This window comes from Microtus oregoni, unplaced genomic scaffold (genome assembly GCF_018167655.1).
Source record: "Microtus oregoni isolate MIOR12 unplaced genomic scaffold, Mior012 000018F_ref0000195, whole genome shotgun sequence".
In the NCBI taxonomy this organism is placed as follows: Eukaryota; Metazoa; Chordata; class Mammalia; order Rodentia; family Cricetidae; genus Microtus; species Microtus oregoni.
Genome location: NW_024543077.1, coordinates 18,142,663 through 18,158,534, shown reverse-complemented (window position 1 = coordinate 18,158,534; position 15,872 = coordinate 18,142,663). Strand labels below are relative to the sequence as shown.

Genomic DNA, 15,872 nt, shown 5'->3' with positions numbered 1-15,872 from the left:
TCATCAATTACAAATAGCTTCTTAGTCAGGGGTAGGACTTTGTGTCCCCGTTCCCTCTCAGTGCTGGTCCCCTGCTGGCTTGAATCTGTGCAGGTCTTATGAACCCTGCCACAGTCTCTGTGAGTTCTTATGCGCCTAAGTCTGGAAGATCTCTGTTAACCTCTGGCTCCTGCAATCTTTTTGCCACTTCTTCTGCACAGATCCCTGAGCCTTGCGAGAAGAGGTTTGATGAAGATATCCCGTTTAGGGCTGAGTAATTCAGTCTCTCATGCCTGCGCCTGCGTATTACCCAGTTGTGATGTCTTATATATTGTGGATCACAATGTACTGCAAGAAGCTTCTAGTTGAGTGATGCACTGATTGATGGCCACAGCAGTGTGTCCTTAGGGGTCATTTTACAGCTCTATACCTTTAGCAGAATAATCACAAGTTCTCCCCTAGGCCCATGACTTATGAAGTCTCAGGTTTTTGGCCACTTTAGCATTGTCAGGCATGGGTTCCACCTCATGGAGTAGACCTTTAGTCCTATGAGAAAGTGGTTGGTTAATGCCATCACATTCTGTCATTCTTCCACTGGTACGTCTCGCAAGTTGGTTGCTGTTACAGGTCACAGTGTTTACAGCTAGCTGAGTGATGTTGATGATTATTTTTCTCCTCTGGCAGCATGCATGGTGCCTTCCAGTGCCAAGAGCTAGTTAGCAGAGGTTAAGCTCAACTTCTTCATGTTTGATGACATAAATAAATGTTGGCTTTAGCAATAGGGTCTTACCAACAGGTTGTGAAGAGCAACCAATAACGCTGGCGGTAGCCTGTAATATTTGTGGGACTCCTTTGGCCAACAACTCAATAAGATATAATCCATTTTTTCGCCATGGAGGTTTTACTTGGTAGAATAAGATATCCATTTGGGGCATTGTCTCACCCATTATATGATGACTCAGTTTAAATTCCTCTCATATATTATCTATTTTGGGAACTTCTACAGTAGGTTTCCATATGGTTTCTCAAGAGTCCTTTAGTGTCAGTTGTCCCTCCCCATCTCTTTCCCCTTTTCCTCTCCTAGTCTAGTTTCCCCTACATCTCTTTGTAACCTATGTTCTATTTCCCTGCCCTTGGAAGATCCCCTTCTGCCCTCTGGTCTACTAGGTAGCTAACTTCTGTGATGATTTGGATTGTAACACACATAACAAAAACTTAAAAGTTGACATTCAAATATAAGAAAAAAAATGTACATTTATAATCTGTATAGGGATTACAGCATTTTATTTAGGATTGATATTATAATTTATTCCTTCTATAGATATTCTGTATATGCATAGTATATACACAAACTATTTCAAAAAGGCTTATTTTTTGGTGGTACATATGGTTTGCACAGTGTACATGAGGGATCCAGTTTATTCTTTACTATAAGCGGTACAAATCCTTAGCACTTTTCTCCTAAATGTATATTATTTAAAAATAGCAAACAAAATAGTCCTTAAAATATAAAATTATTTGGTCATTTATATTAGTAATAGGACATAAATGAATTAAAATGCTTCATTATCATTAAAGTCTCTAGTTTAGAATAATAAATATTATCAAATATATTGAAGGAAAATAAAGTTCATTACTTTACTTCTTCATTTATTTGTTTATTACCTTTTATGTTTATGGGTAATTTGCCTGCATGTATGTTTGTGCATCGTGTTCATGTGGTACTTGTGGTGTCAGGAAGAAGATATCAGATTCTGTGGAACCAGAGTTACAGATGGTTGTAACCATGCGGGTGCTAGGAACTGATCCCAGGTCTTCTGCTAGAGCAGCTAGTGTTCTTTTTTTATTGATTTTTATTGAGCTCTACATTTTTCTCTGCTCCCCTCCCTGCCTCTCCCCTCCCATCAACACTCCCCCAAGGTCCCCATGCTCCCAATTTACTCAGGAGATCTTGTCCTTTTCTACTTCCCATGTAGATTGGATTTATGTAAGTCTCTCTTAGTGTCCTCATTGTTGTCTAAGTTTTCTGGGATTGTTATTTGTGGGTTGGTTTTCTTTGCTTTATGTTTAAAAACCACATATGAGTGAGTACATGTGATACTTGTCTTTCTGTATCTGTGTTACCTCACTCAAAAATGATGTTTTCTAGCTCTATCCATTTTCTTGCAAAATTCAAGATGTTATTTTTTTCTACTGTGTAGTACTCCATTGTGTAAATGTACCACATTCCTTATCCATTCTTCGGTCGAGGGACATTTCCAGGTTCTGGCTATGACAAACAATGCTGCTATGAACATAGTTGAGCAGCTAGTATTCTTCTTAACCACTGAGCCACCACTCCTGGTTTCCTTGCTTTCTCATTTGAATAATTGGGCCAGGCGGTGGTGGCACATGCCTTTAATCCTAGCACTGGGTGTGGGGGGGGGGCAGAGGCAGGCAGATCTCTGTGAGTTTGAGGCTAGCCTGGTCTACCAGAACTAGTTTCAGGACAGGCACCAAAACTACAGAGAAACCCTGTCTCAAAAAAAAAAGTGAATAATTGTTGATTTATGGTTAATAGCATCTGATAAATTTAAAATGCTAAAATGAGTTCTTACCATTATTTTGAAGTATTACATATGCTATGAGAGCATATATTTATATTTCAGTATATATTTATAAATTCAACTGGAGCCGGGCAGTGGTGGTACATGCCTTTAATCCCAACACTCGGGAGGCAGAGGCAGGCAGATCTCTGTGAGTTTGAGGCCAGCCTGGTCTACAAGAGCTAGTTCCAGGACAGGCTCCAAAGCTACGGAGAACCCTTGTCTTGAAAAATCAAAGTGAATAAATGAATGATTGAATGAATAAATGAATAAATAAAGTCAATTTGAATAGCCCAGGCCAATGAGGTCTCTTTCTCTCCTGTTTATGCTTCTCTTTAAAGTGTCATGGACACACTCAATAGTGAGTCAACCACATTGAGTTCCTCTCTGCATTAGGGTTTATACAGACGGGCTCTGATCATAAGCTGTTCTTCGACAGACTCCTGTTTTTTTTGTTTTTGTTGTTTTGAAGTGGAAATTAGTGGAAGATTCTTTTCTGTTGTCTAATCATCTAACTTTTCCTGCAGTGTAATAGGGGGGTGCTATTTAAAAACAGAATTATAATTATATTTATAATTATAATTATACAATGACACATTTCCAGAGTGGGTATTAAAAAAAATAACCTTTAATAACTTATGAAATATTTTTATGGTCTGTTCTCCTGGCATATTTTCTCACACAGTGGTTGCTGACATCTATTATTTTTTAATCTGAAACCATAATTATTTGTGATTATCTTCCCTCTTTCTTCTCTCTTCATGTGTTACTGTTGACTTCTGAAACCTCTTAGGAGAAAAATCTGTGTTTTGGTTGATCATTGTTGAGCTGAAAACAATACTTCAAAGAGCTTTCTCTCTGTGTCCAGGCCACCTCAGTGACTGTTGACCTTTTCTTGTATGGTCTGTATGAAGCTAGTGTTCTGATTTCAGGTAGAACCAGATGTGTCCAGAAAATAAGAACTATCTCAATCATGTGTTTGCCTGAACACTTGTAGTGGGCTCTATGGACTGTTAATGGTTCTCATAGCCCAGTGGAGAATATTTATCTTCTGTCCTGAAAAAATAATAGAGTGGAATATGAGAAAAATGTGCAGTAAATCTGACTAGGAGAAAGCTTAGATATGGAGTGCATAAATCACAAGTTCGAGATCCAATTCGTGTGTAGTGTTGGGAAAAGACTACAGGATTTGTAGTCATCCAAAGTTTGCATCGCTACTTGGCGACTGTGAGCGTGGAACTTTTAAGCCTTATAGCCTTGAGTCTTGAGAGTTATAGCCTTTCAGAGAGCAAAGTGGTGGAGTCCAGTTCCGATGGATACAACTACGAATCACTCCTGCACCTAAGGCTCGGGGAACATTGTGGAAAGATTTTAAGAGCCAGAGAATCAGGGAGTTTGCTGTGAGCTTGTTTTTCATAACCATATTAGAAGTTAAACCCATAAAGATTCTGAATGCTTAACTGTGATCTGAACAAGGAGAGCATGAACAGACATACTAATTGCAAGCTGAGTAGTCAGAGGCCAGAAAGAGGAGGTTGGGAAGCTGGCCGGAAAGTTTCCTTTCTGGCCTGAAGTTGGTCATGGCTGGGCATTATAGGAGGTTGGGGTGATCAGTAACATCTTAATATTTCTTGGGGTTCATTGGACAGGACAGTCAAGAATCTAGGGGAACAAGTTAATTTACTTCTACAAGTCAAATTGGGGTAGTTACTGGAATTGTCACAGTTCAGCCAAAATGGAGAAGTTCACAAAATGCCATCATTCTGGCCAACAGTAGGGTCAGGGACTGCGCTCTGCCATTTTACTGGAATTCTCCAAAGCAGAGTGTTCCCAACTACCATGGGATTATCTCAGAAACAGTGGCAGGCATCAGACTTTCAGCCCTATTGCCTCCTGTGTCTTCTTACTCTTCCCTGTTAACTGGCCAGCACGGGGTATTTTAACAGGGTTGGTCCTTCAGGCAGACTAATGCGAGTAACATTTCCAGTTACTCTTCATTTCATAACATTTCAGTGCTCCTCTTTCACTTTTTCCTTTAAAAAAAAAATCTCTGAATATCAATTTAATGACAGGCTTTCTGCTACAGAATAAATAAGTTAGTGGGGGAAAGGTGATTTAGAGCAGAGCTTTCCGAACTTTTATGCGCACATAAATCACCCGTAGACTGCGTTGAAATGCAGATTCTCATTTGTAGGTCTGCTGTGACAAGGGCTCTATATTTTGAAGCTGCTCCACGGTGCCGTGGTCTTTGGACCATTCTCTCACTGCCGAGTGTTTCAAGACCACACCAGAGGATGTAGCTCATCTGTGTATCATTTCTTTTCCAGTTGTGTTGAGAGAATTGCATTCAGTTGATGTGACCAGTTGCAGAGGGAACTTTAAACTCTACCCCCAAGACTGTTAGAAGAAAAGCAATTCCCAACTTGAGAAAGAACGCTATAAACTTGATGTGAGCACCACAGAAACAGATCTTTTCCTCCATCACAGGAATCTGATGACTCTCAAGTGATGCCCGTTTCTTTTTGCTCAGCTGGATGCTAAATTACACTGCAATGTTGCTCAGAAGGGAATCCCTCAGAACTGGGAAATAGCTTATTAAACCTATCCTGGCGCATGGGCCACACACTTATCTCAGCATTTTGACTGCTGTAGCATCTGCATAAAAGCAAAGTTAAGTCCACCTTTATTCCCCTGCCTTCTGATTTGGCGTCTGCTCAATAGGCACGTTCATAAATAATTCTGTTGGAACTGGCTGGACAATGCTAATCTGGGTGATGAAGCCCTGTGCAGCGTATATGGAGGTGCAATGTAAGACGCTTCTGGGGCCAGGCTCATGCCCTTTCTTTCTGTTTCCAGGGAGGGGAACACTGTTACTACCAGGGCCAGATCCGAGGAAACCCTGGCTCATTTGTTGCCCTGTCAACATGCCACGGACTCCAGTAAGTGTCACATAAATTACTTATACATTTGCTGTTTCAGTAACTTTATGTTTAATGTATTAGTAAAATTTAGAGTTTCGGAATGTACTAGTACAATGTTAGAGTTTCGGGAGCCAGAGGCTTTGAAATTATGCCGCCATACAGTGATACTTGGAGAATTTTTTTAGTTTCGTCTAGATACAGACTGGAGTGGCTTGGGTTAGTTTGTTCTCTGTTCCTGGAGATGATTAGCTCCTCCAAACCAATTCAACCCTCTACTCTTCCTTGGTTTTCCTGAAATGATAGAAATCCTAGCAGATGAACATTCATGGCTCTCTGCACAAACAACACAGATGACCTCAGAAGCTCTGTGTTCTGCAGAACCCACGTAACTCATAGCACTGTGGGAGAGGACACACACACTCATGGAGCTCTGAGGGCGAGTTTGTCTTTCCTTGCTTCCTTTCTCATGACCTTCCCCTCGCAGAATGTTTGCTGATGGTGAACATGGGAATACACCTCTCTTCATCCTGTCTGGGATGGTGATGCATGTGTTTACGGCCTCTTGAGAACTACCAGTTCATCTCCGAGCATCCTGTTTAGACTAAATCATTTGATTCTTTCTGGCGTGTTTTACTCTGTTTGGTTTTTTGTTATTGTTGCTTTTGTTTGCACGGAGTGAGCTAAGACAATTACTTTTAAGTTTTGTTGCTAGATATCCTTTTTGTAGTGAGTTGGAAATGTGGCCTTTTCCACTAATCAACTGGTACTGTGAGCCGCTGTGTATCCGTCACTGGAAACGTTCCAGCAATTTTATCTTGGGTGAGCCTTGAGACCTCAGTGTAGTAATAAGCAGGGCAAATTTGCCTGGCTTTATCTTGTAGAATATTATAGGAATATTTAGGTATATATTTTTTATTTGAGAAAGTAATAATAAATAACATCAGGGCCAGAAACAAATGGAGAATTGGCGCTGAAGGACAGGTAGAGCCTGAGAGACCCAAGGTGTCACCTGCAGCAGGTGGAGGGGGGCCTGCAGCATCCTTTCAGAGAACCTTGAGTGGGCGTTAGATCTGGAATCTGCAGTAGCGATGGAATGAGAAAGCCTGGAGAGTCTGGCTAGTGGCCCAAGTGACAGCTCTGGCCAAGCTCTGGAGAGAGGTCCGTTAGACAGATAGACAGAGAAACTGCCAGGGTAAGTAGATGGCCAGAGGACGGAGGCTGTGCACTCGCTTAATGCAAAGCCTCTTGCTTCTTATGACAAATAAATGCATATAATTGCATATGTTCCTCGAGTGAAGAGAGATTAACAACATGGCATCTTTGCCTTGATTTTCTTACCCGATGAAAGAAATGTTGCAATCATTGTCATAGTAAAAGTGGTGTACCTTATCTCAACACAGCAGGCCTGTAGGCTTGGTATATTATGTTTGATCTTACTGATGTTTATATGAGCAAATGTGTGTTGGAAAGCAGAGTGATTCAAAAGCAAGAGACCTTCCCCACCTCTGTATTACTCACAGAATCTCAGCCCAAGTCACAGTGTGAGCATGGTGCTCACTGCTCTCCGGTTTGCATCCCAGTTTCCCAAATGGACAGTGTCTGAGACCCAGGAGGAAGCGATGAGCTTCTCCTATGGGCCCTACGGGGCATGAGCGTCTAAGACAAGAGCTGGTTCTACCCTCTCACAGTCCTCTAAGGAAGGTGGGAACTGTAAACAGCACCTCTCAGGATCCTGCCTCAGTTGCTTTAAGTTAGTATATTTCATATATTTTGTATCTATCTTTACAAACTCTCTCACTTAAAACTAAGCAAAATGGAATTAATAGACAAGTCCATGATGTGTCTCCAAGTACAAACAGAATTGTGTGCTACGGTGCTTAGACTTTCTTAGATGGTATAGACATGGTTCGTACATTTTGTTACTGATGAACCCTATTATGATCATGATTTTATTTCTGAACACAATTGCCTCTAACAATATGTTGGAGGGATATTGCGGAACATTAAAGGACATAGGCTATCTCAGTATAATGGTTTAGGTATAAGCCATATTACTACATACAGAATTCTTCTATTATGAATGACCAAGTACATAATGAGGTTTTTTCATATTTCTGATTCACTGCATTTAGTTGAGGAATATAAAATGTGAAAATTATATTAATAATCTTTTCTCATAGAGTCTATAGGGGTACATTTTTACAAATTCAAAGGATTAATAGCAATTATTTTGCTCCATGTATGTTTGAGTTATCACAAAATCTTGTAACTATGGGAACCTAAAAAGATGAGATCAAATATAAGTTTATTGCCCCCTTGTGGAAATTTGTAAAAATGATTGTTACCTTTCAAAGTCTTATTTTAATTCAGCTTTATAGCAACTTAGCTCAACTGTTCTAATTATTTGGTTCTATCTATAGGTGTAATTGTTTTACCCTTATCATATGTAGAATTTATCTTATAATGTAAAGCTGTCAACCTACAAAGCAAATGAAACAGTTGTTTTACTATTCTTTATTATTATTATTCAGGTATTAGTAAAAACATGTTGTTATGAGGAATCAGAATCTTTTTATTTTTATCTTTTTTGTTCTCGTACATTACATTCTAACCACAGTTTCCTCTCTCTCCACTCCTCTTAGTACCCCCCCCCCACACACACAACCTCTCCCCTTTCCAGATGAACTCCTCCTCCATGTCCTTAAAAAAAGAACACATTGGAGATGTGGTGGCACATACGTTTAATCCCAGCACTTAAGAGGCAGGGCAGGAGGATCTCTGTGAGTACGAGGTCAGCCTCGTCTACAGAGAGCTTTCCAGGACAGCCATGACTGTTACACAGAGAAATCCTATCTTGAACTCCCTCCCACAAAAAAATAAGCAGGCCTCCCAGGGATACCAACTGAACATGGCATAACAAATTACAATAAAGCTAGGCACAAACCCTCCTATCAAGGCTGGACAAGGAAACATAGGAGAAGGAAAAAGGTCCCAAGTACAAGCAAGAGCATCAGGGACACGTCCACTCCCACTGTTAGGAATCCCACAAGAACACCAAGCTGCACAGCTGTGGCGTCTATTCAGAGGATCTGGATCAGAACCGTACCGGGTCTGTGACAGTTGCTTCAGTCTCTGTGAACTCCAGTGAGCCCTGCTTAGTTGATTCTGTGGGTCCTGTTCTCCTTGTGTCCTTGACCCCTCTGACTCCTACACTCCTTCTTCCCCTTCTCTTTGTGGGGTTCCCCGGCTCCACCTAGTGTTTGACTGTGGGGCTTTGCATCTGCTCCGTCAGTTGCTGAACGATGCCTCTCTGACGACAACGGGGCTAGACAGTTGTCCTTGAGTACAGCAGAATGTCATCAGCAATCCTTTCATTGACTTTTTCCTTTGCCAATAGTGTTTGTTTCTGTCCTGGGTTTCTAGGCTGTCTGACGTCTGGTTCTTGGCCATCCAGGCCAACGAGGCATGGGCTCCCTCCTGTGGCCTGGGCCTCTGGACACTCGCACATTTCTGTGCCACCATTAGCTTAGCAATATTGCAGGGAGGACAGACTGTAGGTTGATGTCCTGGTTCCACCTCTGGGAGCCTTACCTGGTTATAGATGACAGTTGGAGCTCTGTATCCCCTGTTACTAAGAGGCTTCACTAGGGTCACTCTTGTAGATTCCAGGGAGTTTCCTCTGTACTAGGTTTCTAATAATTTCCCAAATGGTCTCCCAATTCCAGTCTGATCTCCTAGTACTCTCCCTCCATCCCACCCTGACCTGATTCATCTCATACCCAATCCTACCCATTCCCAGTCCACCCATAAACTCTGTTCTGTTTCCCCTTCCTAGGGAGGTCCACAGGGGTCTTTTTGAACCATCCTTGTTACTTAGCCTCTCTGTGTCTGTGGATTGTAGCATGGTTAGCCTCTACTTTATATCTAATATCCACTTAGGAGTGAGTACATAATGAAAAAATTATTCTAGCTTGCTTTCTATTGCTGTGAGGAAACACTGACCAAAGTCAACCTGGGGAGGAAGGGGCTTATTTTATCTTATACGCTGTAGTTCATCTTCAGTGGAAGCTCCAGAATTTGGCCAGTTCTCACCACTTCTGTAATTACCACTATCTTCTTTGGGTTATTATAATAATCCTATTCTACTAACCCCTGCCCTTAGTCTTGCTATTCTCTAGGGTATTCTAACACTGTAGCAAGGATATTTTAAGACAGGGAGAACCAAGCATAGTGGCTCATGCCTGCGATTTTAGCACTTGAGAGGCAGAGACAGATAGATTGCTGTTAATTCAGAGTCAGCCTAGGGTTGACTGACACTGTCTCAATAAACAAGCAATAAAACAAAATAGGGAGAAGGCATTTCCTCCCTTTAGAAGTCTGCTTGTCAGTCTTCTCATTGGAGTAACAGCCAAGGCCCTCAGAAGAGGCTACCTACCATACCCACCAATGGGCCTCTGACTGCATTTTTCCATTACTCTGTCCCCTGCCCATTCTGCCCTTACCATGCTGTCCTCTTACGTTTCCTGGATCATGCCACGAGAGCAACTGAAATGCCGTTTGTACAGTATAGGTAAGCCATCTTCCTTGTGGAGCCGTACCCTGAACTCCTAGAAGAAACCGGTCTTCTTGTTCAGCTCTCTTACACCCAGGCTTCTAGTGCTAATCACTAACTTGAACTTGCTTGATTTCCACCATAAAGTCCATGTTCACCTAACTTAGATTTCCTTCCTTATTATGTGTCTATTTTTTTTATTCTCCTCAAAACGTAATTCAACAGAAAATTGTTCCCTTATGGCCCACTCCCTGCATCTGCAGCCTTGCCTTGTTGGTTCCCTGTCGGTTCACTCTGAATGAGTGAGCAAAGGTGGTCTCCGGTTGCAGATGACCAGTTTGTGTGTCCAGGCTTCCTGTCTTCCTTGTGTGAGAGACGGAATCTAGGAAGGCTACTTCAGTGTCTCTCCTGGAAAAGCGGTCATGGGTTCTCTCTTTACAGTTGTGGAAAGATTTAGTTTGAGTTGTTCAAATTCATTTGCCTTATTGCCAAAGCACCTTCCAGGGTGTGGTTGGAGCCCATTCTCAGAGTGCTCTCAGGCAGCCCGTGTTGCCAGCATTGCCCCGCTCTTTCTGCTGTTGTAGGCTTTGTTGGTCTTCTCAGTACTGGATGGCTGTGTATGTTAGGGGAGCGCTCAACAACCAAGCTGTAGCCTTACCTGCTGTAGCATTTGATTTTTGGACAGGCTCTCCTGACCTGAATTTGCCCAGATCATCCTTGACCATGAATCTTCTTTCTACCATCTGACTACAAGTACTTGGGATTGCAAGCTTATTTCCCCACTTCCAGCTGCCGAGACTTGTTTTAATTTCTGAGGCAGACCTCACAAAGCACACTGGAATTACAGGAGTCTGCTGCCACTCTCGGCTGAGACTTGTTTTAAATACGGCTTCCAGAGTCCCGGCCTTGAAGTCTGAGGAGGGTTTTTTGAGAATTACGCTTTCACAGATATTCTAGGGTGGCCTCTATTGTAAGTCTCACAATTCCGTGTTAGAAGAATAATGAAAAGCAGAGAATTCAGTCTTGAGCCTGGAGTTCAAGACGGGAGGATCTGCCTTAGTGAGGTCAGGGACAGAAGTGTATGTGCTATGTCTGTGCGATGTCTCACCTGCCTGTGCGATGCCCTGCCTATCTGCTGAGGATGGGGCTCTGGGAAATAGACACTGAACGTGACCAGGCCTGTGCAGCTGACCCTTCAACGAGCTTGCTCTGAATGAGACTTGGTAGCTCTGTCTAATTATTTTCTTGTGCTCGGCAGTGGGATGTTCTTTGATGGGAACCACACATATCTCATCGAACCAGAAGAAAACGAGACCTCCCACGTAAGTGCTCCGCCTGCTGTGCGAACGGCAGCATTGGTGCTGAGACCTTCATCTTGTTCATCCCTTTCCACCTTTCGTGTATGTTATATTGTTAGGGCCAGGACTACACACACACACACACACACACACACACACACACACACACACACGCACGATACTGCATGTGTTGGGAATACTTTCCCTAAAGTATCTTCTGAAGCCACCACTTCTCTCTGTTGCATGATGGGCCTTAATTTAGACAGCTATACCAAGTATCATGACTGTGTAGCTTATACCACAGAGTATTTTCTCATAGTTATCGAGGCCGTGACATTAAAATTCGAGGTGACGGTAGGGCTGGTGTCCCCCGAGCACTCTCCCCTCGGATGGCAACTGGTTGCCTTCCCACTGTATTTTTACTTGGCAGAGAGATATTTCTGATCATCTCTTCCTTTCCATTATAAGGACATCAGCCATACAGATCAAAGTGCCTCATTTACCCTTTGTTATTTCCTCCTATTAGGAAAAGACTAAGATTATAGACTACAATACCCTCATTGCTCTTTGGCTAAGGCCAAATCTGTCAGGCTACGGGGAAACAATACAGTTTTCGATCTTTTTTTTTTTTTTTTTTTTTTTTTTGCATATACAAACCAGCTTCCTTGTTTCATGCCATGTTGGCCAAACATTTACAGAGGAAGTAATTTCCAGGATGCACATTGTTTTTTCACTTGTTAAACAACCCTGTTTGGGGAACCATCTGATGTGTGTTCCCTGAGGACCTACTAAAGCTGCTTTATCACTTTGCAGGACACTGACTTTATAGAGGCTGTAGTTAACTTTCGTACTAGGACATTCTATTTCTTTAGCACTTAGATGAAGCCAGATGAAATCATTTGAATGTTTAATAATTTTGCTTAGAAGAAAAAGTGTTGTGTTATTTCTTGCCTTCTGGAACTGTCTATGTCAGGATTCTGGGCATCGCTTGTGTCTGTTGGTTTGATTGTAGTCACCAGGAAAATTGGTAGCCTTGGCCATTGGCTATCTAAGCTACCTGGCTCTAATGTAGGGGCAGGAGTCATGAAAGAAGCCATCATTAACCCATGTTCCAAGAGGCCTTACATTCCCTTGGGGAAATAGGCCCATTCATTTATTTTCCATTACTGCAGCTTTGGCCTTTCTGCCCCTGAGGCTTCTTGGTTGCAATTGGTGGCTGCAGTGTTAGAAGAATGGGACTGTGCAGCTGCTCACGGCCCCTTATAAACCTGGAGCAGCGTAGTCAAGCTACAGGTCCCTAGTCCCAGCTTCTCCAGCTACGATCGCCTGAAGCCAAAGATACTTACTTGCCATGTGCTTAATCTCTGCCCTTTGCCTTTCAGGAGGACTCTCAGTTCCACTCGGTTTACAAATCCAGACTGTTTGAATTTCCCTTGGATGACCTCCCAACTGGTATGGTATTCATTTTGGGGATTTCTTTTTAAAAATAATTATTGAACATTGCTCTAGACATTTTAGGTGGTCTGTCGAGTTGCACCAAAGGGTTCTTCCTTGTTTACAATTGAAGAAAAATATGGCTTAACCACACAGAAGGAATACTTAAGAAATTAAGACTCAGTGTTAGGAATGAGACATAATTTAGAGTAAAACTGGTAAATGATGTGAAAATCCATCCTTGGGAGAATGATGGTTTTGTGAACACAGGCATGAATCATCTCCCCATGTGCTGTTTCCTTCCTCTCCTTTTGCTGTAGCACTTTAAGCAAAAGCTATAATTTAGCCTTTCATATAATTGTTTGCTACTTGTGAAATGGGCACATATTTTCCTCTCATTTGTGTTTATAGCTTAATTGATGCAAATGTTCATTGGAGAGGGGCATCGGCATGTCACCTGGCAAGCGGCGCTGACCTGGCTGCTACCACCCCATGTTTGTGGAACACTGACTATGCAGTGGACATTTGTCTTTAGCTCCTTTTAATTAACTTTGTTTTTGCCGTAGCTTTGTATGTTAATATAACATGAAGATGAAGAAACAGAGGTTCAGCTAGTATGTCTTTTCCAGGGTCCCACAGCTGCTAAAGGTCAAGGATCATGATCCTTTGAGAGACTGCTGTGAGAGACTCACAGGAAGACGTGAAAACATTGCCAGCCTCAGCTCATAGCATCTTGCTAGAGAATGCGGTGAATGCTGAGTTCTAATACCCCTTCCTCTCTGGGTTGAGTTGTGACTCACTGGCCTCCTGTAGTTCTTCTGCCACAGAGAAACTAGCACTTTCCACTGTAGTGAAGGGATTCAAGATCCCGTTTGATAGGATCCACTGTTTTGGAGGCCAGTGAGCTTGCTCAGTGAGGAATGGCACCTACCACAAAAGCCTAGTGATTCGCTTCGGTCCCCAGAGCCCACATGAAAGCTGGAGAGAACGGACTCCAGGACTCCACGGCGCTGTCCTCTGACCTCCCCGTGGGGCGTGGCACGTGCATGCCTCCAGCTATTGCACACATAACAAAATAGTAAAATCTGAAAAAGAATCCATACTTGGGGAAGTCTGCCGATAAACGCGCAGATGCTCTTGCTCTAAAGAGAAGCTGCTGTCCTTTCAATAACCATATGAAACTTTTTATAATGCCAGTTATGGGACCAGAATTAATCATGAATGGCTGTGTGAGAATAAAGCAAGCTACAGTGTAATAGGTCTTACTGGAAGCAATCAACATTGATTAATATTTAAAGTAATAATGATTCCCCACCAAAGACTTCAGTATAGAAATGTAACCATACAACTTTTTTTTTTAAAAAAAGCTTTGTTCAGGGTTCTTTTTCAGAAATAATTACAGAAGTGACTTGGCATTCTTTTTCTTTTTTCTGATAAGGTCTAACTTTGTAGCCCACCCTGGCCCCAGGCTTGCAGTGATCCTCCTGTCTGACCTCCTGAGGGCCAGGGCTGCTGTCCTGAATTTTCAGGCTTGGCCTGTTTCTAGATTTTCAGTCAGAGGTTGCCGCTGTTGATTAAGGTAGTGCATTGTCTTTCAAGATTACTTAGAATTTACTGTGACAAACTAGATGGAAACAAGCGAAAGTCAGAAATACGTTTCTTTATTTTATTTTAGGTCGAATGAAATTGAACCTAAAACAGGGTTATAGGTCACCACTACCATTTCATCTTGCTTGATGTTATCTATTTCCTAGAGATAGAAATAGTATAATCAACATTTGTCAACTTGTTTTAGCTTATAGAACCTTTTATTTTATATACTACGTCTCTTAGGACAAATGTTCCTTAGAACATGTTTTGGAGGGAAAAGAATCTTGCTTTCAGTGGACTAGCTGACACTCTTTTGGAAACTGATAAGCACAAAACACAAGCCCGTGTGTGACTCACTGGGCTCCCAGGTGACCCCTATTGAAATACAACGTTTTTATTACTGAGACCCTTCCTTGTGCCGTTCCCACTCCTTGCCTTCAGCTTCTACAATCTATTTTCTGCCCAGTTTTTCCTATTGGCTAGTCTTGTCTTTTGTAGGGCTTTAAACATATGAAACCATGTATTACATGTAGTTTCTTTTGCTTAGCATATTTCTGGGGTATTTATGTTGTCAAAATAGCAATCACTTATTGATTTTATTATTGAGTGTATTCTGTGGTATGAATAGATTACAATTCTTCTGAATTATGTTGATGGGCATTCAGGTTTTTCCAGTTTGAGACAATTATTAATAAGCAACCATGAATATTCTTGTATGTCTTTTCTGTTTTTCCATCCCCTTTATTCATTTCTTTTTTGTAGAGGCATGCTTTTATTTCTTCTAGTAAATACCCTAAGGAGGGCCTGGGAAGGTGTATGCTAAGCTTGGGATCAATGTCATAACACTTCAGCCTGTTACCAAAATAACAGGCTAGGTGATAGCCACATGTTGCTGGCCTCCTCCCAGGGCTTTCAATGCTCCATATTGGGACTGTAGGTCCAGCATGTCCCCAGGTGATGCCAGTTTTATTGATCCAAAGATTCTACGTTGGAAAAGATTGTTTTATGAGCAGTTGAGTAGCTTCTTCAGATGCTTCTGTCACTCTGCTCACACACGGCGCCATGTGGCAGCACTGTTTACTCCAGAACTTGAGCAACACATACCGAGAAATATCTTTGGTTCGTGGTTGGCCGTGCTGGTGTGCATGACGCTATGCACTGCACTTTCATCCGACAGTTTCCTGACTGGGGGTGATATGTAGTGTGTACTTGCTAGTCACCATTGTGTTTTTCTCCTTTGGTTTTTGCACTGTACAAGGATTTACATATTCTGCATTTGATCTTAGCCAAAAGTTAAAAAAATGATTACATAGTCTGAACATAAGGCCTTTGTTAGATATGTTATTAACACTGAATTATTTGGATTGAGATTAAGTATTAAAATAGGCTTCTTCTTTTGACTCTTCTCATTTAGCCACCTGTGTCTACTTTTTTGCTTATTGTGGCTTTATAGTGTATTTTGAAATCAGGTACATATACCCTTCAGTTTTGTCCTTTTTCAAATTAATTTAGA

At 41.8% G+C, this 15,872-nt stretch overlaps 1 protein-coding gene across 12 annotated transcripts in view; it reads left to right on the top strand.

Moving 5' to 3' along the window:
• The window catches only part of LOC121458749 (disintegrin and metalloproteinase domain-containing protein 22), a 225,790-nt gene that overhangs the window by 139,774 nt on the left and 70,144 nt on the right, over window positions 1–15,872 (top strand). For all 12 annotated transcript variants that reach the window (XM_041668082.1, XM_041668080.1, XM_041668078.1 and 9 more), the window contains exons 5-7: window positions 5,421–5,503; window positions 11,296–11,359; window positions 12,718–12,787. In XM_041668082.1, coding sequence (XP_041524016.1) covers window positions 5,421–5,503; window positions 11,296–11,359; window positions 12,718–12,787 — 217 coding nt within the window. The remainder of the gene's footprint in view (window positions 1–5,420; window positions 5,504–11,295; window positions 11,360–12,717; window positions 12,788–15,872) is intronic.